Below are 24,414 nucleotides of genomic sequence, written 5' to 3'. Positions count from 1 at the left end.
ATTTTATCATGTATACTTGCATGCCTTTGGTATGTCATAGAATAAAGCAAAGAAGCTGTGATGAATGATTGCTTATTCTACAAAGATATTCTAAAATGGCCTGGACACATTTGTTGGTACCCCTTAGAAAAGATAATAAATAATTGGATTATAGTGATATTTCAAACTAATTAGTTTCTTTAATTAGTATCACACATGTCTCCAATCTTGTAATCAGTCATTCAGCCTATTTAAATGGAGAAAAGTAGTCACTGTGCTGTTTGGTATCATTGTGTGCACCACACTGAACATGGACCAGAGAAAGCAAAGGAGAGAGTTGTCTGAGGAGATCAGAAAGAAAATAATAGACAAGCATGGTAAAGGTAAAGGCTACAAGACCATCTCCAAGCAGCTTGAAGACCATCTCCAAGCAGCTTGATGTTCCTGTGACAACAGTTGCAAATATTATTAAGAAGTTTAAGGTCCATGGAACTATAGCCAACCTCCCTGGGCGCGGCCGCAAGAGGAAAATCGACCCCAGAGTGAACAGAAGGATAGTGCGAATGGTAGAAAAAGAACCAAGGATAACTGCCAAAGAGATACAAGCTGAACTCCAAGGTGAAGGTACGTCAGTTTCTGATCGCACCATCCGTCGCTTTTTGAGCGAAAGTGGGCTCCATGGAAGAAGACCCAGGAGGACTCCACTTTTGAAAGAAAAACATAAAAAAGCCAGACTGGAATTTGCTAAAATGCATATTGACAAGCCACAATCCTTCTGGGAGAATGTCCTTTGGACAGATGAGTCAAAACTGGAGCTTTTTGGCAAGTCACATCAGCTCTATGTTCACAGACGAAAAAATGAAGCTTTCAAAGAAAAGAACACCATACCTACAGTGAAACATGGAGGAGGCTCGGTTATGTTTTGGGGCTGCTTTGCTGCGCCTGGCACAGGGTGCCTTGAATCTGTGCAGGGCACAATGAAATCCCAAGACTATCAAGGCATTCTGGAGCGAAACGTACTGCCCAGTGTCAGAAAGCTCTGTCTCAGTCGCAGGTCATGGGTCCTCCAACAGGCTATTGACCCAAAACACACAGCTAAAAGCACCCAAGAATGGATAAGAACAAAACATTGGACTATTCTGAAGTGGCCTTCTATGAGTCCTGATCTGAATCCTATCGAACATCTATGGAAAGAGCTGAAACTTGCAGTCTGGAGAAGGCACCCATCAAACCTGAGACAGCTGGAGCAGTTTGCTCAGGAAGAGTGGGCCAAACTACCTGTTAACAGGTGCAGAAGTCTCATTGAGAGCTACAGAAAACGTTTGATTGCAGTGATTGCCTCTAAAGGTTGTGCAACAAAATATTAGGATAGCGGTCCCATCATTTTTGTCCATGCCATTTTCATTTGTTTTCTTATTTACAATATTATGTTGAATAAAAAATCAAAAGCAAAGTCTGATTTCTATTAAATATGGAATAAACAATGGTGGATGCCAATTACTTTTGTCAGTTTCAAGTTATTTCAGAGAAAATTGTGCATTCTTCGTTTTTTGTGGAGGGGTACCAACAAATTTGAGCACGTCTGTATATATATAATGATGCTGACAGTTCTCTCATTTACAAATTGTAGTTGGGGTGTTTACTGAGTAATTTATTTTAAATTAATATCTTTAGCAAAAGGTGATGCATTCAATAATATTTGCTTCTGTGATTGTCAAAAGTACAGTTTAATAACATAATACACATTCAAACAACTCACACACTAGGAAATTGAATTACGTTTCAACCACTGTTTATCAGTAGTCTACCATAAAATAAAAAAGGTCAATTAAAAAAGGTTAATTAAAAAAGGTAATTTTTGGTAATTTTTTTTTTAATTGAAGTGAATGGGTAGAAACTTTGAACTTTAAAACGTAAACAAATCAAGTGCAGAGACATCATCATATTCGTTCAGTAATTGTAAAAATAATTGTGTTTCTTATTTGCTCCACGTCTGCCAGCTTGTTTCTTATCGGAGCATGCGCATTAATCAATTTGACGTCACTGGAATGGCGAGGAGGGCGCTAGGACCAGAAATACGCTCATTACGGTTTACATGCAAGTGTCGAATAAAATGTCGCTGCGAGTAAAAAATAAAACCGCCTCTAGCAAGCGAGCTTGTCATGCGAGTAAAAATGTCTTAAAAGTCGACTTAAACCATTTTCCATGGCGTTTGTCGCATATATTTTCCTATTCGCATAAGTTTTACCGAACTTAAAAGTTAGATGGAAAAAGGCCTATTGTGTGCTAGCCTTCATTACATGTGGTATTTGCTGAGGAATAATCATAAACTGTATCACTCAAGAATGATGTAGACACCTTATAGTGTTTATTTATGTCCAATCAATGCCATCCTGCCTGACCATGCCATACACTCTCGTCTCACAGTGTTGTCTAATTTATTTGCTCAAACCACATTTTTCCTAAGCTTGGTAGCACTATATTGCAGATTTTCTTAGTCTGTGGAGGAGTAAAGTTGTATGTCTACCTTTTTTTTTTTTGTTAAGGCTCCAGAAAAGTTAGGTGCTGCAGATACTCCTCACTCCCATTATGTGGCCTTAAAGTTGACTCTAAAGCTTGATTGAAGGCATGCATTAAATATGAGTGCTAAGGACTGATTACTGTCTACATTTTCACAGACATCCTGGGAGTATGTATTTCACTTTGGTACGGTACAGTTTTGCTGTGAAGTTGACATTTCAGGCTTTTATTTATTTATTTATTTATTTATTTATTTATTGTATGCTTTGGTGAGTTTGATCTCCAACATTCACTCTGTGAGTGCACCTGCAGTTTTGTATTCATCATTCCTCTACAGTGATTGCACCTCGGGTGAGGTTTGCTCAGTTTATCTGTTATCTCTGTTGACATACTGGAGGTTATTGAAATGAATTGCAAACAAACCTGCCTGTCTTATCTGGCTGCAACAAACAACAGGAAAGCCTGCGTCGTAAATTGATAATCTCTGTTTCACAAAAGGACTCATTAAAAACACAATGGGGACTGTAAAGCAATACACTGTAAACTGTTCTTGAAAATCATTGTGCCTGTATCTATGTACTGTGTCTGCTGCTCATGTAATAGGATCCCAGTTGCAAATGTGCAGTTGCTGCCAACAGCAGCAATTCTGAACAGGGCTAAAATCAACCGATTCATGCTGCACCTGTTACTAAAATGTACTTCCAGTAACCTCTCTGTCTCTACAGTACTGCCGTAATGGGAATGCATTTAAAGATTTCTGTTTCCATTATTTATTTTATTCTTGACAGTGTGGCGTGTAATCCCAAAATGAAATCCATGGACATTTCTGACTTGCATTGCTAATCCACACACACTTAAAAAATGTAGCCCTTGACCTGACGGTGGCTGCTTCAACTGTTATATAAAATGGGCCTATCTGCTCTGACTACTGTAAAAGTTGTTTAATGGATCGATGTAACTCTACCAGGATAAGAAAACAAAATAGAAAAAAATTTAAATTTGGACACTTTGAACACTGGACAAAACAGTTTTTGACCCCACTCATATGCATTATGGACTACTGTATTAATGCCAGAATCCATTTTTATTTGTTTTTGCCAGTTGATGTATTTTAATTGAATACATTTATTTTAATTTAGTTAATTTTAATGATAAGTACTATTAGACATTTATTTTTAAAAGATGCATTCCCAAAATTATTTAAAAAAGCAGAAACAAAACCTAGAGCTGTTCTGCATTAAGATTAACAATGCATGTAAAGTCCCTTTCACCCTGGCATGTTCTAGCCGGGTCAGAACCTACCCGGGTCATGCGAGTTGACTACGTGATTTCACACTGCTTTTGGTAAAGCAGGGTAGACCTGGGTGCCAGAAGTGAATACACAACGTGCCCACGGAAGCAGCTTGTCATGAATGCTTTCATCCAAGCTTCTCTGGATTGAACCATTGACCCAAATGTTGATTAGAGCAAATGTTTCTTCATCCCTGCTGCAATCTGGCTCATGCTGTGTCTCAATCAACAGACGTGGCTGTTTGTTATTTTGTCTGCTTTCAAACGGCCGTCATGCATTTTGTCTCACTCGACTCAGGTCAAATCATGTCGACCCACATCCTAAGGTACCCGGGTCAATCCGGGTATGACCCAAGTACGTGGTTTCACACTATGCGGGATTGTAACCCGGCTAGCCAGAACCCGGGTCAGGACCTGGGTAGGAGTGCCAGTGTGAAAGGGGCTTTACATGCTTCCATCCTGTTATTGATAAATACAACCAGATTAAAGCATACAAAACTGCCAGTCTGGGGACATTTTTTTCATTTTTTATTTTATTTTGTACTAAATAGAGTAGGAAGCCATCCAAAATATTTACCCTAATTAATATTTGCATTGCTGTATATAATGTAAGTATATTGAATAATATTACATAATTTATTAGAGGGTTTGCAAAAGTTGTATGAAGCCATTATGCAGTTTAAGTGTGGTGTTAAACTAATCTGGATAGGCCCTTATTTTAGCTAATAATAATATGACATTAAAGTATTCATCTGATATGACATTCCCCTTTTGATTCAGCATCAGGGTATGCTTTGTTTGTGTTAATAAAAAGCACCATTTCTATTTCGTCTTAATGCAGTCAAATCTGTTAATGGATGTTCTGAGCAGTGGCATTTGTAGATTAACATTATACAGTGGTGAATCATAAGTGCATGAAACTGGGCAACTCTTGTGTAGTGCTGATCATGGGCTACACTTATCAGCGTTCTTAATGAGCAGGATTAGGATGAAATTATAATGCTGTACTGCAAGACTCCTTGCCTGTTAGTGTGTGAAGGTTTTCCAAGACAGTTACTTTGCTTATAACAGTTAAAATTGATACATATTCATGAAACGATATATTTTTTCTCTTTCATCAGAAGATTTCATAGAGATTTCAGGCTCACCCAATATTAAAATACTGAAATTTGAATTAGGATTTCAAATGGTCAACCATTCATATAGTGTTAAAATATGTGTACTCAAAGCTCAAAGAACCAAAGAATGGGGGATGGGGTAGTAAAACTAAAATAGTAGTAAAATGCTTTTTTGTCATTTCTTGTGCAATCAGTCTGTCTCCTGTGTAAATAGGCAAAACATCTCTCTGTCCATGTTGCAGTACGGCCTGTTTTATTGGATAAGTATTAACATGATATGTCAGACTCCTGTATCATTTTTTTGGCGAATTTTCAATATCAACAATTATCAAGAAGTCCATAGTTTTCAGGGGCACGCTTCCAATTAGTTTAATATTTTAAAATGTACAGCTTTGTAAATAAATATTTGCATGAGTACAATGTAACGGGTCATTTATGTAAAAATATATTATCTGGCCAAAGAGTCAGGAACGTAACCCCAATTTATAACGTTGCTATGGGAAAATGTGCTTCGACTTACGACGCGACTTTCAGGAAGCAACTGTGTCGTAAGTGCGAGGACTGCCTATATACTGTGTATGTGTGTATATATATATATATATATATATATATATATATATATATATATATATATATATATATATATATATATATATATATATTCATTGTTCACATTTTTGTGATGGATTAGTAAACAGTCAAAACAAGAAGGGGATAAACATAGCATAGTTCATCCATTGCACTTGTTTCATTTAAAGTAGTTATACATTCATGTTCAAGCACGATCCCCCTTTAACATGATTGATCCAGCCCTGTTTTACTATGATAAGCCCCTTAATGTTGATCTAATACGACCAGAAGAAGATTAAATGAGATACCCATGCCCTCCTGGATGTTGAGCAAGATGTTGTATATCCTGCAGATATTATTATTGCAGTACAGGAGGAGCCAGCCCTCAGAGGTCCCAGGCTTATTGCAGAGAGTGAATTAAGCCTCCACTCCCAATGGGTCCAATCTGTTAAAACATGATATTTTCAAGCAGCCAGATAGAATACTTTGTTTTAAAAATGGAAAAAAAATGAAAGACGAACAATGGCTGTTAAATTACTAGTATTCATCTTGAAATGGTGAAGATAATACAAAAGCTTTTCTCTCTTAGTGTTATTGTATAACGTATTTATTACAAGTAATTCAGTACTGGGAAATGCCTAATGATGTATGTTTGTCACAAAATGTACAGAATATTTCTTTTTGTGGACCTATAGTTGCAGAATGTTGCTTTAAGGCAGTGGTCTAGCCTGCATCCTTCTGGTGGTTGTATATTTCTATTGTATATTGATAGTCATTTTCAAAGTTGTAGTACTAGGTCTAGTTATGCTTCTAAAATATTTTGGTTGGTTTCAAAGACCCTAGATTTTTCTCAAACACACTAATCAAATTATGCTTTGAAATAAGGAAACTTGCTAAAAAATAATGGTAACAAAAAATTGTATTTAAAGAGAACATGATGCAGTACTCCCTCCTCTTCCCACCAGTAGCCCTTAATGACGGTATAGCTTGCACTCCAGATATGCTCCTACCATTACAGGGGATTAGTTGGTTTGCTGTCTCTGTGCACAAATTTAAACCATTCTTCTGCACAGTATTTTTTGCCTATTTTATATTCTGGCAATGTATTCTGTTTTCTGCCAGAGGAAGCCGAGTTCGGATATTAAAAATCAGAACTGTCCACTGCCTGGTTGGAAAGAGCAGCTGGAGTTTTTAAGGATGAATGAACTGCTTGGAAATTAATTTTAGTGTCTAGCTGATGATTTTGAAAGATTGCATATCTATCTGCTGTTTGTATAGCAGCTAAGAGACTACAAGCGTCTGCATAAATCCAGTGTCTGTTTTATGAGCGAAGATACAGTACCACAGTATGGCTCTTTAGTAGCAGTTAAGAGGATGGTACATCTTTGGAGCAGAACACAGTTTTATGAGGTCAACTGAGACCCGCTTAAACTGTGAGGTTGTTGAAAACAAATGTGTTTGAAAGATCCAGTGTTAGGTCAGTTTAATTTAATAGCTTTAATTCTCTAAATGAATTGCTGTTCAAACGTGAATCCTTTCATGTTTGAAATTTCTTTTAAATCCAGATTCATTTTTTAAAATGTATTTCGATTACAGTTTCTGTAGCTTTAGAAGTACCTTAAACACAAAGTAGAAAAACATAACAGAATGTCAGGTGTAATAAATTACATACCGGTGGCTGAGACAAGAGTTGGTTTTATATACTGTAGTTTGCTAATCTGCATGAATTATCTTTTATACCTTAGAATTATTTTGTAGATCATGCATGCAGCCACCTGTTAAGCATGCTTTAAAAAAATGATGTAGTCTATTTGTAACTGTAGGGGATATAGTATATAGTAGTTGGGTGTTTGCATCCAGCTGGTCGTTTGTTGAATGCAGAAAATAAGCTGTTGTAGAGTTCGTTTTTTTTGTTCAGTATTTGGCAATTGGCTTGGAGTAAAACACACTAACACACCATGGCAAGATCAGTATCAGTTGATTAATGGAGTTACATCATTAATTGTACCCATATATCAACAATGTCAAAACACTAGCCTTTATTTGCGCAAAGGAGATGGCAGATCTGTGAAAGATAACACACCCGAGTAATACTGCAGCACAGTTTTGAACATGGATCTCTTTATCCCCTCCCATCAAGAGATTCCTATGAGGTCATGTTTGATTCTCTCTGACCCTACTATAGTATTATTTGTGTGGGGCGTTTCTTTTTAATCAGATTTTCAACTTAACGTTATTATCCTCTTTCGAAGCACATTTTTATAAGTTTTGCGAGATATGTTCTGTTTTCAATGCAGCTGACGTGCAAACATGCTATTGTTTATAGTTACGCGGGTTTATTGTGTTTTATAAACCTAATCAGGACTAATCTTCAACATGGATTTCCTTTTATATGAATGTCTATATTGTATTTACAGTTTATATTGTGTTCCTGTGATGCTGAAGTTTATGTGCCAGGCCTTATGTATTGGAGATTTTTAATCTCAAGTGACTTTCCTGTTGAGTTATCATTTATTTAGCCTCTCTTGTCCACAAAACTACTGTTTACAAAAGCATTTACTGTACAGTACGTCACAGAACCGCAGTGCATATGCAATTGAGTAAATTCTTTAATGGTGTGAGTCTGTACTGAGTGAATATGAGTATGACAGCAATTGCTTATTAATAATTATGATACACTTAAGGGAACAAACTACTCATTTGGGTAAATCAGTGCCTTAGCATTCCTTCTGTGTTCTGGGTATACTTATTACACTGATTAGTGACTTGAGGTGACTATAGAATTTAAAGATATGTTGAAAATAAAAACATGTCCGCTTGGGTGAAATTGATGGATAAATTGATGGTCAAACTAAGTCATAATGTTGCCCGTATCTGTAAGATTGAAATGTTCCTCATTGATACAATACTTTACACTGTTCTCTGTGTGGAACCAAGCTAACATTTGTGATATATAGCCTATGCTATATACCACAATAACTGCAGTGCTTGGGGTTATCCTCTGGGGGTTTGATGCTGTTACCCATATCCAGTATTGAGAAGACTCCCTGCCCCTAATCAAGCCACAGCGTGAGTCTCTGTAACAAGGACAGAGCAATCCTTGTTTCATCTCTCTCCGCGATCATTTACCCCAGATGTAATTATTCAGAATGGACGATTTTGAGACCTGCACACAGCACCAGAATAAAGCATGATAATGCTGTGATTTTATTTCACTAGAGGGGTTTTCATTGATACAGGCATATGTACTGCTAGCAATCTACAGAACAATGTATCTTCAATTAATTTGTTTTTCAAAAGATCTACTGTACAACTCAGTTGAGATAAGGAGTGTTGACTCTAAGTGCCGGATGTTATTGTTCTTGTTGCTGATTATTGGATACAGTTTGCTGCCTTTACACTAGGAGTACTTTTATTCTATAATTTGTAATAGTTAGCTCAGTTATTACTGTGTCCCCTGCTGAAGATTGGGTCTCATCTATTTGTAATAGCTCAGTTATTACTGTGTCCCCTGCTGAAGATTGAGTCTCTTTGGCGACTGGGAAATAGCCTAGTAGATTACACTTTTTTTTCTGTATTTCTGGATTTTTAGAACTGTTCATCCAATTGTGTAAAACTTGAAATGGGCATCATGAACTAAGTAGTAGTTACTGCAAGTGCATTACAATGTCACACATTTCTAACTACTGAGGACCTGTATTGCCATGATACAGATACACTGTCACAAGGTGGTTATATGTTTGGTAGGGTATATGGATTTGAATTATGAACTCCATTAAGCATTGTCAAGACACTGCATTCTCCATGTAAAAACTTGTGTAACATATAGACGTAGAAACAGATACAGTGAATTAATTGATGTTTGCTAAAGAAAGTCCTAAACTTGCCCATAAAGGGAGCTAAACCAAAGTGTAGGTTCAAACCTAGGCTTGGCATGCCACGTATGAACACTATCTAATGGAGAAAACATACAGGATGTATGTTCCTGGTGCTGAACTGTGTGAAGGTCATGCTGGTATAATTTTTTATGATACTGAATCGATAGCTCTATTAAGCACTTACAGTGCAGCCTTCCTGGTGGATGTACTGTATACCAACATACAGTACTTGAATGATTTAAACCGTGGTGGTGCTGAGATGCGGCACCATTGCAATCAATTCTACAGACTCCAATATCTGTTTATTAAAAGCTATCTATCTGTGTGTTGTTATGGGCATAGCGGACATCTTTAACACACACTGCTGGATTTTGAGTATATTGGGACAGGTGGAGTTGCTTTTATGTTTATGTCCTCCTAGAGATTATAGCTATTGGCGCCTATCAGTTTTTTAAACGTTTCATGGTAACACTTCCTATGGGCTGTATATAAACCACTTTGAAGATCATATCTTAGCAGGGATCTATTTGCAGGGGTTTACTCATTAATACTAATGAATTGTGCATAAGAACTTAATTTACATAAACTGTTTAGGGAGTGAGGGCAAGCAGTCGGAGTGTAAATGCCCTATTTGGCAGAGTTTATGAATGTGCTGGCCTGGTTTTAAAACAAGCTGAGAAACTGGGTTATTAAATGAAACAGGGATCCAGGAAATAATAAATTGTTCCACCTTCATTGTACCTGGCCAGTTAAACTAATACAAAATAACTACTTCTGTATGAAATGCCTGGTGCAATAATGCATGAGATACGTTATTGTCATGTTTACCTTATGATGTGCATTGAACTAGACAAAAATGCACATTGTGAATCTCTCCCTGATGAAAATGAGGTCAGAAAGATAGGAAACCCAAGAAAATAGAGCTACTGTTCAGGATTCAGTCATCAGTTAATGTCTGTCAGTCAGTCAGTGCAGAAAAAGACTGGGCTCATACTGTACACTTAAGTATGATTTGCATTGATCTGTAATTAAATTAGTTATTGTGTTAGTAAACTGGTTTTGTAATAAACGAAAACTTTCAAGCGTATACAGTATACATCTGTTTTTAATCATAATTTGAACAGGGGCAAATTAGTGTTTTGAAGTTGTGAGTGGTCATATTGGCTGACCATTTAGTTTTACATTGTGGAATAAAATGCTCCTTGACTAATCTTAACCTTTTATTCCATATATTATCTGTTAGAGAGAACCAACAACAGGGCCAGCATTGAAAATACCACAAGAACACATGCGAGTGATTGTCCTTCATTTTCATCCTCACGCACCGCTAGGCTTGCTTTTCTACTGTATGTCATGCCTTGCCTGAAGCAAATGTACATTTTTGCAGGTCAACAGTAGGTTTTCTGTGGGCTAATGCAAAGAAAATGTTATGAATACCCTAGAAACTTTACCAACAGAGAATTTCTGAATCGCCGAAAAATACATACTGTATTGAGAACTAACCACAATGAAGTTATCTGAGATTGAAAATGTTAAATTTTAAAAAACAAAACAACAACAACAATTTGTGAGAGATTTTTACAAAACTGCTGTGTGTGGTCTGAAATCAGTTTTGCCTGCCTAAATGGTTAAAAGTTTTTACTAAAATCCCTCAATTTGACATGTAAATTATTTTTATTTATTTATTTATTTATTTATTTATTTATTTATTTAAGACAATCTTTGTTTACCTTGCATTCTAGCATTTTGATGTAGATGTCATTGAGTTCAACAATAGCAGCGAAATTGCTGGAATTGTACCAGGCATTAGCTAACTGCATTGGCACTCTGCGTGTGGACACTAGGAATCTTCTCTTCTGATTTTGCTTCACAGTCCAGCAGAGCCCAACTGAAAGCATGCATTGTGTGCTTTGTGGCTTGCAAGGATGCCCAAGAGCACCAAAGTCGCTTGCCAAGCTCAGCATGGAGCATTGCTTGCTTGTCTTTATCAGGAGTGCAAATTGGAACATCTTTATACTATTGGACTGAACGCTAAATTTGAATGTTTTGATTCTGATAAATGTGGCTATTAGTTTTTTTTTAGTTTTTTTTTTTTACACATGGCCAGATTGAGTTATGATGTTCATAAAAATAAATGTAGACCAATTTATGACATGTGCAAATGCAGTATTACAGTACTTGCAGATTACAACTCTAATTAAGAACTTCTTGATAGCCTTGTTTGCTGCCTCAGAGTATAAATAAATAAATAAATAAATAAATAAATGCACAATACAATTACTTTTTTTATGCATGAAATAATGTTTGAGTTATGGTGGGGGGAAAAAAATATCCCCATTGTTACCTGAGACATTATTATTATTATTATTATTATTATTATTATTATTATTATTATTATTTATTTCTTAGCAGACGCCCTTATCCAGGGCGACTTACAATCGCAAGCAAATACATTTCAAGTGTTACAATACAAGTAATACAATAAGAGCAAGAAATACAATAATTTTTGTTCAAGTGTGACAAACCACAATTCAATAATACAGCAGATAATAGTGATAATTACATCAGGATATGATTAAATAGTGATAGTTACATCAGGATATGATTAAGTACAAAATACTACAGGTTAAACACTTGGCAGATTACAGTATTCTGAAGTACAGGATTAAATGCAGTAAAATAGGGGGCAGATAAGAGCAAAATAAAGCACATTTAAATGAAGGGTGATAGTGTCCCAGGATACAACAGAGGAGTTCTACAGGTGCTGTTTGAAGAGGTGAGTCTTAAGGAGGCACCGGAATGTGGTCAGGGACTGGGCAGTCCTGACATCTGTAGGAAGGTCATTCCACCACTGCGGAGCAAGGGTGGAGAAGGAGCAGGCTCTGGAGGCAGGGGAGTGTAGCGGAGGTAGAGCCAGTCTTCTAGTGCAGGCGGAGCAGAGAGGTCGAGTGAGGGTGTAGGGAGAGATGAGGGTCTGGAGGTAGCTGGGTGCAGTCTGGTCAAGGCATCTGTAGGCTAGTACAAGAGTCTTGAACTGGATGCGAGCGGTGATCGGAAGCCAGTGGAGCGAGCGGAGTAGTGGAGTAGCGTGGGCGAAGCGAGGCAGACATGAATCCCCAGTATACTGGTGCTTTCCCTCTAGGGATAATTCTGCAATTTGAATTATTTATAAGGAAAGTCTGTATGCCTGTACTATTTTTCAGATGTGATGCTAATATTTCTTTGTCATCAGCTATGTCAGGACTGTTAAATATGGTCCAAGGCGTAGAGCAAGGACTCTGTTATTTCTGGACAGGGATCAACTTTGTGCCCTGATTCTAATATCAGGATCAAGTGGAGGTATTATGGGCAAATGCCAGCAATGTAAGACTTGCTGAGTTCTAAGAAGGTCCTGTCTTTTCTGTAGCTACATTCCCCTTATAATAGCATACCTCATCATTACTGTAATAAACTGCAGTTTGTATCGCCATTTACATTTTTTATGCAGTATTACCTGAGTAGCATTGTTACTGTAAGGTGTCTAAAAATACAGCAATACTCTATTTGTAAAGGATTGTTAAAATATTCTTAATATCCTTGTTTTATTAATCAAGTTTCTGTAAGCAACAGTGAAACAGTATTTGAAAGAGATGTAAACGCAATTATATTGTAGTGAGAGAACATTTGCTCAAGACTTGGTCAGTGTATAGATTAATCTAGTCTGTTGAAATAACCCTCCAAATAAACATAGGTTTGTCTACTTCCAAAACAATTAAATTTATAGGTTTTGGCATCACAACAGCTAGAATCGGCCAAAGCTGCAAATGATCTAACCAGCAATGTGAGCCAAACAGTTTTTGTATACAGTACAGTAGCACCCAGGATTCTAGTTACTGTAAAAACAAAATCCAGATGTCAAGTACTGTAGTGAAAATAAATAAATAAATACATAAATATCTGGATTGCAAATTTGTTGGATTCCGTTGATTTTTATTTTTTTTTTCCAGTTAAGAGACTGGTTAGTCGAACAAAGCCAAAGGTAGCAGGTTATCGTTTACACGCACCCACGCATGCACACACGCAAGTATACGAGCATGTGTTTTAGGAGACGCTCCAGCTGCAGTAAAATATGAAGTGGGACACCACCTGGCTTTAAAATGTGGGACAAAACACAATGTAGGGCATCCAATTTTAGCTTCAAGAGAAGTAAAAGTCTTGTGTGTATATTTCCCTATTTTCGTTACAATTGCTTTATTCCATTTAGATAACGTGCCTTATTCTTTGTCTTTTGCACTTGCTTTAAAATAGGGCCCATAATCATGCAAATATTGCACTTGACAGTTTCTTGGAAGGTTTTTACTCCTGAAGTGAACATTAGAGTGTCCTTGTTACTCCGGAATGAAATTCCACCCCTGTGATTTAAGGCTGCACCTGACAAATTTGGAAATGCTGAATAATGTGGTGTCACAGCACGTGAGTGGTGCAGTGTACAAAAGGAAATTCCAAACAGAATGCCAATAACAAAAACGTCCGTATTTAATAAACAAGTACACAAAATATTAATAATCCGTTCACCCCTATACCAATGATGGTATAGGGGAAATAAATATGGTGGCAGTCCCAAACGAAACAAACAAAAACACTCCAGTACCACAATCCTCTGTGCACGAAATTGTGCTCTCGGTGCAAGTGTCCTTGTGATTGTGGGTGGTGCTCTGCTGTGCTGTGCTGTGCAGTGAAATGGTGAGTTAGCGCTGGGTTTAGTGCTGGCTCCGTGGCTGCAGCTCCGTTCTCCTCCGTGCTACTCGTCTGCAGACACAAACAAAAAAATAACAAAATACAGGCTCCGGCTGGATCGTTAGTTTTCAGCGTAAGGGCTGTACTCACGTAGCAGCGTCCCCTTTGCACTACCCAACTCCTCCCTGCAATCAGCCCGGCGGCAGCCTTTCTCCAATCGCTGCCTGCACCGTAGCCGATCGCAAGGGATTCGTTTTGTGTACGTGCCACTACATGCTTCCGCCCAGCTGGCCGACCTCCTGCTTCCGCCCACCGTCAAGTCAACTAGTCTACGGGGAAGAATACTGTCCACCTTACACAGAGCCCTTTCTGGTCGGGAGGGAGATTTACAGCTTTGACTCTTTCTCTCTTTGTCACTTGTGGTTTTAATAATAATGCATTCTTTGTTTCGATTAACTGTCGATTGGGGTGGGAGGTACAGTAAAATAGAACATTATGTTGGATAGATCAGTTTGTATCTCTGGTTTATTATTATTATTATTATTATTATTATTATTATTATTATTATTATTTTATCCATACCAGGTTTTAAAGTTAAATGGCCATTATTCACTGGTACAGAGAAACATTATGAATGCATTGTTTTACTTGATTCCATACTGGCTCTGTAATTTCATTGTGTGCATACTGTATGTGTGCAACATATGGATGGTGACCCTGCCTAAAATATAAATCTTTGATCCTGATCTATCATTTGAGACTTATATTGGGGAAGTTACAAAAGTATCTTTTTACCTTTTGAGAAATGTACAGACCAATTATTTCTGTATCTGATGCTGAGCGACTAATGCATGTCTTTGTTTCATCTAGAATTAATTACTGTAATGCACTTCTCTCTGGTATCCCAAAAGGTGTGCTGTCTCGCTTACAGCATGTTCAGAATACCGCCACAAGAATTCTGATTAAAACCAGGAAAAGTTAATATATTACCCCTGTTTTAGCCTCCTTACACTGGCTTCCAGTGCAGTATAGAATAGATTAAGATTTTGTTAACCTATAAAGCCCTAATGGATTAGCACCTAGTTATTTGCAAGAGTTACTGACCCCATATCATCCAAATCGCATTCTTAGATCACAGGATGCGGGGCTACTGGTTATTTCTAGGCTCAACAAAATTAACACTGGAGGAAGGGCTTTTTCATACAGAGCCCCTAAATGATGGAATGCCCTCCCTTCTTTAGTCAGGGAAGTGGGGACTGTTACAGTTTTTAAGTCAAGATTGGTTGTGTGGTGTGAGCTACCGTCCTGTCTCCCTCCTACCCTTCCTCTCCAAAACCCTCGAGCGGACTGTACACCGCCAGCTCTCTGCTTTCCTGTCCAACCACTCTCTGCTCGACCCTCTCCAATCTGGCTTCCGCTCTGCTCACTCCACTGCTCACTCCACTGCTTTACTTGCTCTTATCTGCCCCCTATTTTACTGCATTTAATCCTGTACTTCAGAGTACTGTAATCTGCCAAGTGTTTAATCTATAGTATTTTGTATTTAATCATATCCTGATGTAACTATCACTGACACTGTTATCTGCTGTATTATTGAGTTGTATTTTGTCACACTTGTACTTGCTTGAACCAAAGTCATTGTATTTATCTTGCTCTTAATTGTATTATTACTTGTACTGTGATACTTGAAATGTATTTGCTTACGTTTGTAAATCGCCCTGGATAAGGGCGTCTGCTAAGAAATAATAATAATAATAATAATAATAATAATAATAATAATAATAATAATAAACATACTTTTATAAAAATGTCTTTCTTATCTTAGTGGTTTTAATGTAGCTTTTTAAATTTCTGCATTTAAAAAAAAACAAAATTTTTTTATATATACTGATTTTTATATATGCTATTTAATATGTAGCATGTTTGTGTTTGTGTGTGTGTGTGTGTGTGTGTGTGTGTGTGTGTTGTGTGTGTGTGAGTGAGTGAGTGCTGCTGCACTGGAAGTGAATGTTCTCATATGGTGGTGTGGTTTATTTCAGCACTGGATGTCTGTATTATTGTGTGTCAGCGAAGGATCCTTAGCAATCATTAAAATCATCAATACAGTGTAATGAAAAGTGTCCTCCTGCACTGTAACTGCAAGGATCCACTGAGTCAGTGGAGAATTATTAAAAGCTAAAAAGCGCAAGGGGCCAGATTTGTGTTTTTTTCATATCGGGTGATTAGTCATGGGGAGCCTGCCAATACTGTGCTTGACTGCTTTCTCTGGGCAACAACAGAAATCTGTTGATCAAGTTCAACTACCCAGACTGCCTGAGCAACAAGCAGAAAATGTGCTGCTTAAGCAGATTTTTGCAGTTTTTTTTTTTTTCTTCCATTGCCAACCTTCTGCCTCAGTAACTTCACACGAAAAATAGGCCTTTTCACACAGATAAATGGCAATTACAAAAAATTTATGATAATTCAGACAAGTCACTGTAGCAAGAATTTTTAAATGTTTAATTTCAAGTAGTTCCTTCTTTAGGATGCAAAATGCCATGGAAAGAGTAAACTTGAAGTACTGTATTACAAAATATGAAGATCCCCCAACCACTCTCTTTACTATATCTACAGTTAACTTGTTTACAGTTTTTGTTAAATATCTTCAGAACCGTTCCAGCCAGTTGTTATGGTAATTATTACCATATGTTCTTGATAATATCGTAATCTGATGGTTATCTACTTTTGGATGAATTGTGGCCTCTGATCAGACAATGTTGACAACTATATCTTCAGAATAGCTTGCCAAAATTTGATGAAGCATTGCAAGGACATTTGTTTTGAGGATGTGTTTTACCAATGGGAAGCGGTATTTATGAATTCATCTGATTTTCATTACATGCAGGTGGTAAGCAAAATTAACATTCTGTTTGTTTGTTGCATTTCAGGTTATGTAGCCTGACTCTGAAAAAGCTGATCGTGCTCAAAGAACTGGACAAAGAACTCAACTCTGTTGTGATTGCTGTGAAAATTCAGGTAAATTCATCTTTAATTTGTCACTTATTCATGTTCTGTGGTACACAAACAGTGAATGGATCATTATCATATGCAGAACATTTGGGCACTTGTGGCACAGTTTGGAACACTGTACATCTAGAGAACCGCTTATCCTATTGTGATGAAACTTCGCTTCTACATTCTTTTACTGTGTCACACTTGGAAGCTATCTTGCCTTGTCCATTTGTATTCACACTTACATTTGTACATCTATATACGGTTGATGTATATCACCTGTGATTTATATTTTATGATACAGATACTGTAGCTTTAATTACATCTGTGGTGGGGGCACCAATCTGAGCGTGTCCTTTGTGTCTCGGCTTTGTGTCCTTATTAGCTTTTTTGCCCATGAAACAGCTAGTTACAACATGCCTGTCTAGGTTACATTATAGTTAGTAGCTTACTTTTTATTTTTTATACTGTCAATCAGAGTGTTTCTTATTGGAATTCATCAAATACTGTGCTTTCAGCAATACAAAAGGAAAATCCACAGCAGGTGTTCAATAAATGGCGCTGATGCTAACTAATCTAGCCACTGTTAAAATGTGCAAAATATAAATAGCTGTTAGAAAGATTTGACTGCACTGGCTTGGTACATTGGACTGCATAGCCACACTCACTCCACTTTCTTGACTATCCTAGAAGATTGATAAACTGCAAGGAAGTCTCCATTCTAAGCTATTTTTACTTCCAGATTTTCAACATCCAATAAACCCAACTTTTTTTTTTCTTTTTTTTCTTTCTCAAGCTTTAACGCTGACGCAAAACCACACCTTGTCCGAGACTGGTTCAGTGTGGTTTGTCATTATTTCCTGTGCTGTTGCTTCTCGGTCTGTCCCTCCTATGGCAGTTTCTAGTCACAGTTGTTTATCATTAGTGAGCTCTTCCTGAAGTGTCCCTCTGTTGGGGGTATTCCTTTCTGCAGTCTTGGCAGCGCTCTTGGATCAACCTCTGTTCGGTTTCTCAAAGTCCTACTTCTGCTGCTCAGTAAATAGACACACTCTGGTTGGTATACTTCTTGCTGGTCTTTCTTGCGATTGCTGTACGCCAAATTTGATCTGATAATGCCACTGGCATTTAAAACTGGGAAGTCTGGCATCTAGGCAAGGTCTCAGGGACCCACAAACCATGTTTATTGTTACTTGCTCTTGCTGAGTATGTGGATAAATAACATTTATTCAAGTGCTGTTTGATAGTTGGGTTGCATTATCCTTACCTACCATGTACAACTGTATGTGTGTTTTAAATCAATAAATAAAAACCCTCATTAAAAGTGGTGCCGTGTCTGTTTGGCTCAAACAGAGGTTAAATAAATCAAACTAAAAGCAACATACCCTTTACGAGTCTGAAATGCTTGCAAAATAAACTGATTATTTGCACCCTTCCATCTGATCAGAAAGGAACTAATGCAGTTACTTGAGTGCAATTTGCTGGAGTGAACCCATGCTTTGCCCCTATCTGGCAGATGGAAAACGAAGCATAAATCTGGGAGGCTAAAAATCTTCGCCGCCTTCTGTTCTGTTTGTGTTTGAAATAATTACAAATGAGAGCTGTGAGCAAAATTATTTTAACATTTGTCATGTTCAGTATTGAGTTTCTTATTTGAATACCTTTTTATTGGACCAAGTTTGACATCCAAGAAAAAAAATAACCTTAAAATTAAGGGAGGTCATGGAAACCCAAAATTTCAGATTTAAGAAACTTTGCTTAATGTTACATTCAGAAACAATTATTGGGAAATTTAAAAATATATTTTTAGAAAATGTGAAATCCCCCTCATGTGAAATTTAAGGAACTCGTTTTCTGTTATATTTAAATTAGTCTATGACTCACCTTCTTTAAATGTTTACAGTACTTAATCAAAATCTTACAATAAAACGTTTTAACCTAGTACTACCGTATTACTTTGAATTAACGGCGCCCTCGAATTAACGCCTCACTCAGATATCAGTTTTTTAATAGATGCCGCCCTCAAATAAACGGTGCTCTCAATAAAGAAACATAAAAGTATTTTTTTCTACCCCTGCTCAAAAAATAAACAAACGCGCAACAATGGCTATGTGACGCCCCCGAAGAGACTGCAGTCTCAATTCAGCACGTAATACAAACTAATGTGCACACACATTAGTAAGCAAATTTTAATTTATGGTACAGTCCCGAAAGACAACCCAAGATCAACTACTTACAGCACAGCAGTCCTTCACGTCTTTTTATTTTTTTCCCAGCAGAGTTCAGTGCCAACACAGCAGGGGATAAAACAAGGGCTGTCTGTTTACCTCGTTCTCCAGCTTGGATGGTGAAAACTTAAACTCAGAGGAACTTCAAGCTTTGCCGGTCATTCTAAGCGCTATCCGAAAGCTGGCCGAAGAGATCTTCTTGTAGGGGGTTTAGTTGTTTTGTTTTTTATTCAATTGGAATTTTACTCAGTCCTGTACAATTATATATAAAAAAAATGCTTATTATCTATGAGAAGATTTAGTTTCTGTTTCTCTTGCAGAGAAATTACAAACAAGCAGATTATTACAGTGAGAAAAAAAAAAGAGTAGGATATATTTTAGTTTTAACAGAAATCAAACCGATATTGAGAGGTAATATTTTTCGTTAAGAAAAACAACTGCATCACACTTAACTACCGTTCTCTCTCCTCTTCTTGTACCGCCCCATAGCAACCAATACACACTCCTGATTCGCTGGTACAGTACTCCCCTGACCTCCCACCTAATAGGCTCACCTAATAGGCTCTCGTTAACTGTCAGTAAATGTACTGTATTCATGCCCCAAAAACACACGAGTGTATAGTGCTGCAGATTGGAGCCTCTCACAGCGCCTCTTCTAAAATGCCTTAAATCCATGTAATAAAATATTGCAGCATTTGTAAAGCATAGTATTATTAATAAAAGCTTGTATAATCGCCGCCCTCGTTTAACACTAGAAGGACCGGAGATATACTCATACTCATACCTAGAAGCCCCGCAGCCGTCTTTGTGACGACTGTATTCAAAACACTGTAAATCGTATAACAAAAGGAGAAACAGTCGGATGTAATTATTTTATATATATATATATATATATATATATATATATATATATATATATATATATATATATATATATATATATATACACACACATTTATTTTACAAATCATAGCAAGAAAATGTAAATAAACATCTGATCAGACATCGGTTTACAACATACCTATTTATAAAACTGAAAAGATAGCAATACATTTTTAACTTGTCAACAGCAATCGGTTCATTATCAGATGAGCAGAAGCAACTGAACAACGTTGATAAACAAACTTAGAAAAGAACATTTTACAGAAGCGCATAGCACAAGAAGTTATAAAAAAAAAGTCTACTTTTATTTTTATTTTTTTCGACAAAAGGGTATTCCTTTACCTTGAGACTAAGGCTATTCACAATCAACACAGATAATGCGCTTCTCCACATCGCCATTCTGTACAGGGAACAGCTGTCCGAAGTTTTATTTTTTATTGCACTTGCCAACCTGGCATTGGTGTCTCTTGCGACTCAACGGGGTTGCCAGTTTTAGCTGTGGGTACACGCTTGGCAGTCTCCATCAAAATACAATTGTTTTCCGTCAGTGTGACTGCTCCTGGGGCTTTTAGGTATAATGTAATATATCTCCTTTATTTCTGCACTCCCATATGTGTTACACGACTGGAGAAAATTACATTTTAAAACCAAAAACTGCCAAAATGACTGCCGCGGGGCTTCTAGTGTTAACCCTTAGCGGTCCATTTATGCAGCGCATCTCAGGCGCGTCAGGTCCAATTTAATTTCACACGCGCAGTTTAAAGTGTTTTTTTTCACAGTAAAACAGGTTTAAAAGGCACTGCATATCAACAGGACGACATAGGACCGCAAAGGGTTAAGGGCCACGGTCATTTTGATCAATTTAAAATAAACGCTGCGGTGCCAAACTGAAGTAATACGGTACTTAAGAAACATGTTGCTTTCTGTTGCAAAGCATGTTGGGAGGGCTGACAACTTGTACTGAAGCTGCTACACACACAGACAGAAACACACACGGGCACCCATGTCGGGCTTCTCACATACTGAACAGGAGGCTGAAGGTCGCCTGAAGGCCTCAATAAAAAGGTGTCTTCCAGCAAAGTTTTAAAGAATCCAGACGAAGAACAATCAGTTGAAAAGGATTTATTTATTTTTATTTATTTATTTATTTATTTTTTAACTGCCCTAGTACAGTACATTACATCATAAGCATTGCTAACTGGTATGTTATTTTAACTCGCAATAAATCAGTTCATTGCAAAGAAACTGACCTTATAAAAACAGCAAATATGTATATAAAAACACATTTGTGTGCACTTGTTGATGAACTCTGATAAGATCACCTCTTGGCTGATATCCATCCTGGGTCAACTTAGTTTACATGGTCTAAACAAATATGTCTAGCATTATACTTGATTCTAAATACAGTACACCCTCGCTATAACAAACCTGTTGGGGTCCAAGCCTTTTGGTCGTTGTATCGAGGGGTTTGTTACAGCGAAAGGACAATCAAATGATAAACTGTTGGAGTAAGTCAATGAGATGATATTGCTTTCGTTAAAGAATTAAAATGCAGTACAAAAAGCAAAAATCCTGAATTGAAGCTAAACTTTTATTCAAAATCAATCTGACAAATCTTAACCCAACATGCAAGACTACCAAACCTGATATTTTATTCAAAATCAACCCAACATGAAAAATTTGACATGAAAAGTTAATCAGATACTCAAGTTTGTTGTTGTTGTTTTCTCTTTAATCAATTTTGCTTTGCCGCATGGTTGCTGAACAAGCCAAAAACCAGAGTGCTTTTTGATAACTTATATTCACGACAGTGACATGCCTGCTCTATGGCTTTTTTCAAGTGATCAATATAGTTTCCAACTTTGTTACAAACATAAAATGATTTTCGTTTTGGAGGCAGTTAAAAGTGCATGCTTTTTATTAAAACAAAAGAGTCCCAGTGCGGACAGACTGGGATGTTGACAGTGTGTGTTTTATATTCTCTTCTTTAGTTTTTTTTTATTTATTTATCTTATTTTATTTTATTTTTTTATGTGGGGTCCAGGGCCAAGGTTCGCTTTAATGAAGGCCATTGTAGCGAGGGTGTACTGCATTTAGAAATCTTTTTTTATTAGGTTTCAGATTTTAGATTTTAGCTGATAAAACACTCCTATAACTAAAAAAATATGTAAACTGGTGTTTTATCCTATAAACACTGAAATAACTTTTGACAATAGAACTTATTTTGTGTTCGTTTTGCACCCCCATTTAATGTATTTTGGTAAAAAATAAATAAACAAAAGAAGCTTGTGATAAACAGACTTTTGGCCATCTACAGAAATCCTGAAGATTTCTAAAATTTAAAAACCAAAAAAGAAAACAAATAAGCACTGAAAAACGTAAGCCCTATTTAAACACCTAGTAAAGGGTTTCCTAAAAACAGAGAAGACCCTTCTTTATATTGCTGTTAGTTCTGTGTGTACATTTCAGTAGTTGTAGTATTTTTCTTTGTGACAGTGTATACTGTAACCTTGGGTTTCCTCGGAAGGTAGATAGTAGAGACCTATTAAACATTGTCAAAATTCCTGATAACTTGAAGAATTTAGCATCCCAGAAGTACAGTGTAAAAAATGCGTCGGTCAGTAAATTTAATATTCATTTTTGTTTAATGGAAAATGACATTTCAGCCCTTCTCGTTCAGAACCTTGCTGGCTTGACCTTTGTTTAATTAAGTAAAACCCTTTCCACCTCCACCCTAGCAGCATTCCCAAGTTTTCAGAATCCGATTCTGCCTAGGATCTCTATGATTGTTATTATTTTTGGATTGCTTAAACAGAATACAGTATACATGTTTATTAGTGTGTGTTGACTACAGATTTCACCAATATGAATATTCTATTTTAAAAAATATGTATCTTGATAATAAATGCTGACCATTGAAATGATAGTTGGTGTTTTTTGGTAAAGATATTGAGGTGGTGTTTTTTTTTTTTTTTCCTGGGGGAAAATGCATTGGAGTGTGAATTTCTTTGAGCCGCGTTTTCTCCGAAGCGCGAAATCTTTCTTTTTTTGCAAGTCGTCAGTGGAGTCCAGCTTTAGCTTTGTGTAACTGGAGCATTAAATCCAATTTTAGCAGGTTGTGCTACCAAAGACAACGGCTCAGAAAAAGAAGAACTACTGTTGTACTAGAGCAACATCAGTGCTTTAGTACAACAATTTAAGGTGGTCCCTTGTACGGCCGTTTATATTAAGGTGAACTTTAAGAAAAAGCAGGGAAGAAATAACGTCTGGTCCATTTCCTTCAAAACAACTAGTTTCCGGATGAAGTGCATTCCTTCCCATCTCCTCTGAGTATTAGCATATCTGCAGCATGTGTGTTTAATTGAAAGAACGAAGCTGCACGACATCCCTGGGTCTGAGGCCCCAGGTGTCTGGAGGCATTCTCCACGCTTTCCTTTGCTGGCAATTTTTATATGCAAGCTTCAAGGTTTGCATTTCCTCACAGGAAGGGTATCCCTTACAGGCAAACCTCAGAAAGGGTTGAGTGAAACCAGAGTCATTTTAACTATTGTTTCATTCTGTTTTTTATTGGTTGAACATGCATGTTCAGGACCACAATTTCTTATAACCCTCCTCATAGATTTCTAAGAGTCTGTTTTATCTAACACACTGTAGGTTCTCATTTAGAAACATTCTGACTTTTCCTATGAACATATACAGTAGTTCCACTGACATTAACTGTGCAAAACAAACACCATCGATTAACTCACTCACAGTTGACTGATCTGCTTTTGACCAAAACTAGGCTATTCATAGGCTGATAGCACATGACGAGTATATTAGAAAGTCAAGCAACCTGCAGTCACGTTCTCCAAGAACTACTGACTCTGTATGTTCCGTCATTCCTTCAAATCAGAAAATGCAGAACTTTTAATTGTTCCAAAAAGTTGTAAAACAACTGGCGTCGGAGCATTTTGCTATTGTGCTCCTCAGTTGTGGAGAGGGATGCACTGAATCCAAGTTTTTGAGATTCGACTGAATACCGAATCCATCTCAAAAGATTTGGCTGAAGGAAACTGTTTAATGAAAAACAGACTGGCAGCTACTAACAAGGGACATGCACAATCTATTGTTTTGAGCCTTTTAGTTCATAGTATTTTTATTACTGAATGGAAATATATCCCTGAATAAGATTTCAGTCTGAAATGTATTCAATTTACCGCTAGTCCCCTCCTCCCACAATAGAAACGTCAAAATACAGAACTT

General features: G+C 37.1%; 1 protein-coding gene across 1 annotated transcript in view; it reads left to right on the top strand.

The window, feature by feature from the left end:
• The window catches only part of LOC117402222 (phosphofurin acidic cluster sorting protein 1-like), a 116,728-nt gene that overhangs the window by 30,533 nt on the left and 61,781 nt on the right, over positions 1 to 24,414 (top strand). Inside the window, exon 2 of the mRNA XM_059023853.1 lies at positions 16,999 to 17,086. Within this exon, the coding sequence (XP_058879836.1) occupies positions 16,999 to 17,086 (88 nt within the window). The remainder of the gene's footprint in view (positions 1 to 16,998; positions 17,087 to 24,414) is intronic.

The sequence above is a fragment of the Acipenser ruthenus genome, chromosome 5 (genome assembly GCF_902713425.1).
Source record: "Acipenser ruthenus chromosome 5, fAciRut3.2 maternal haplotype, whole genome shotgun sequence".
NCBI classification, from domain to species: domain Eukaryota; kingdom Metazoa; phylum Chordata; class Actinopteri; order Acipenseriformes; family Acipenseridae; genus Acipenser; species Acipenser ruthenus.
The sequence above is the reverse complement of the archived record's forward strand: the minus strand, read 5'-3'. Positions and strand labels throughout refer to the sequence as shown.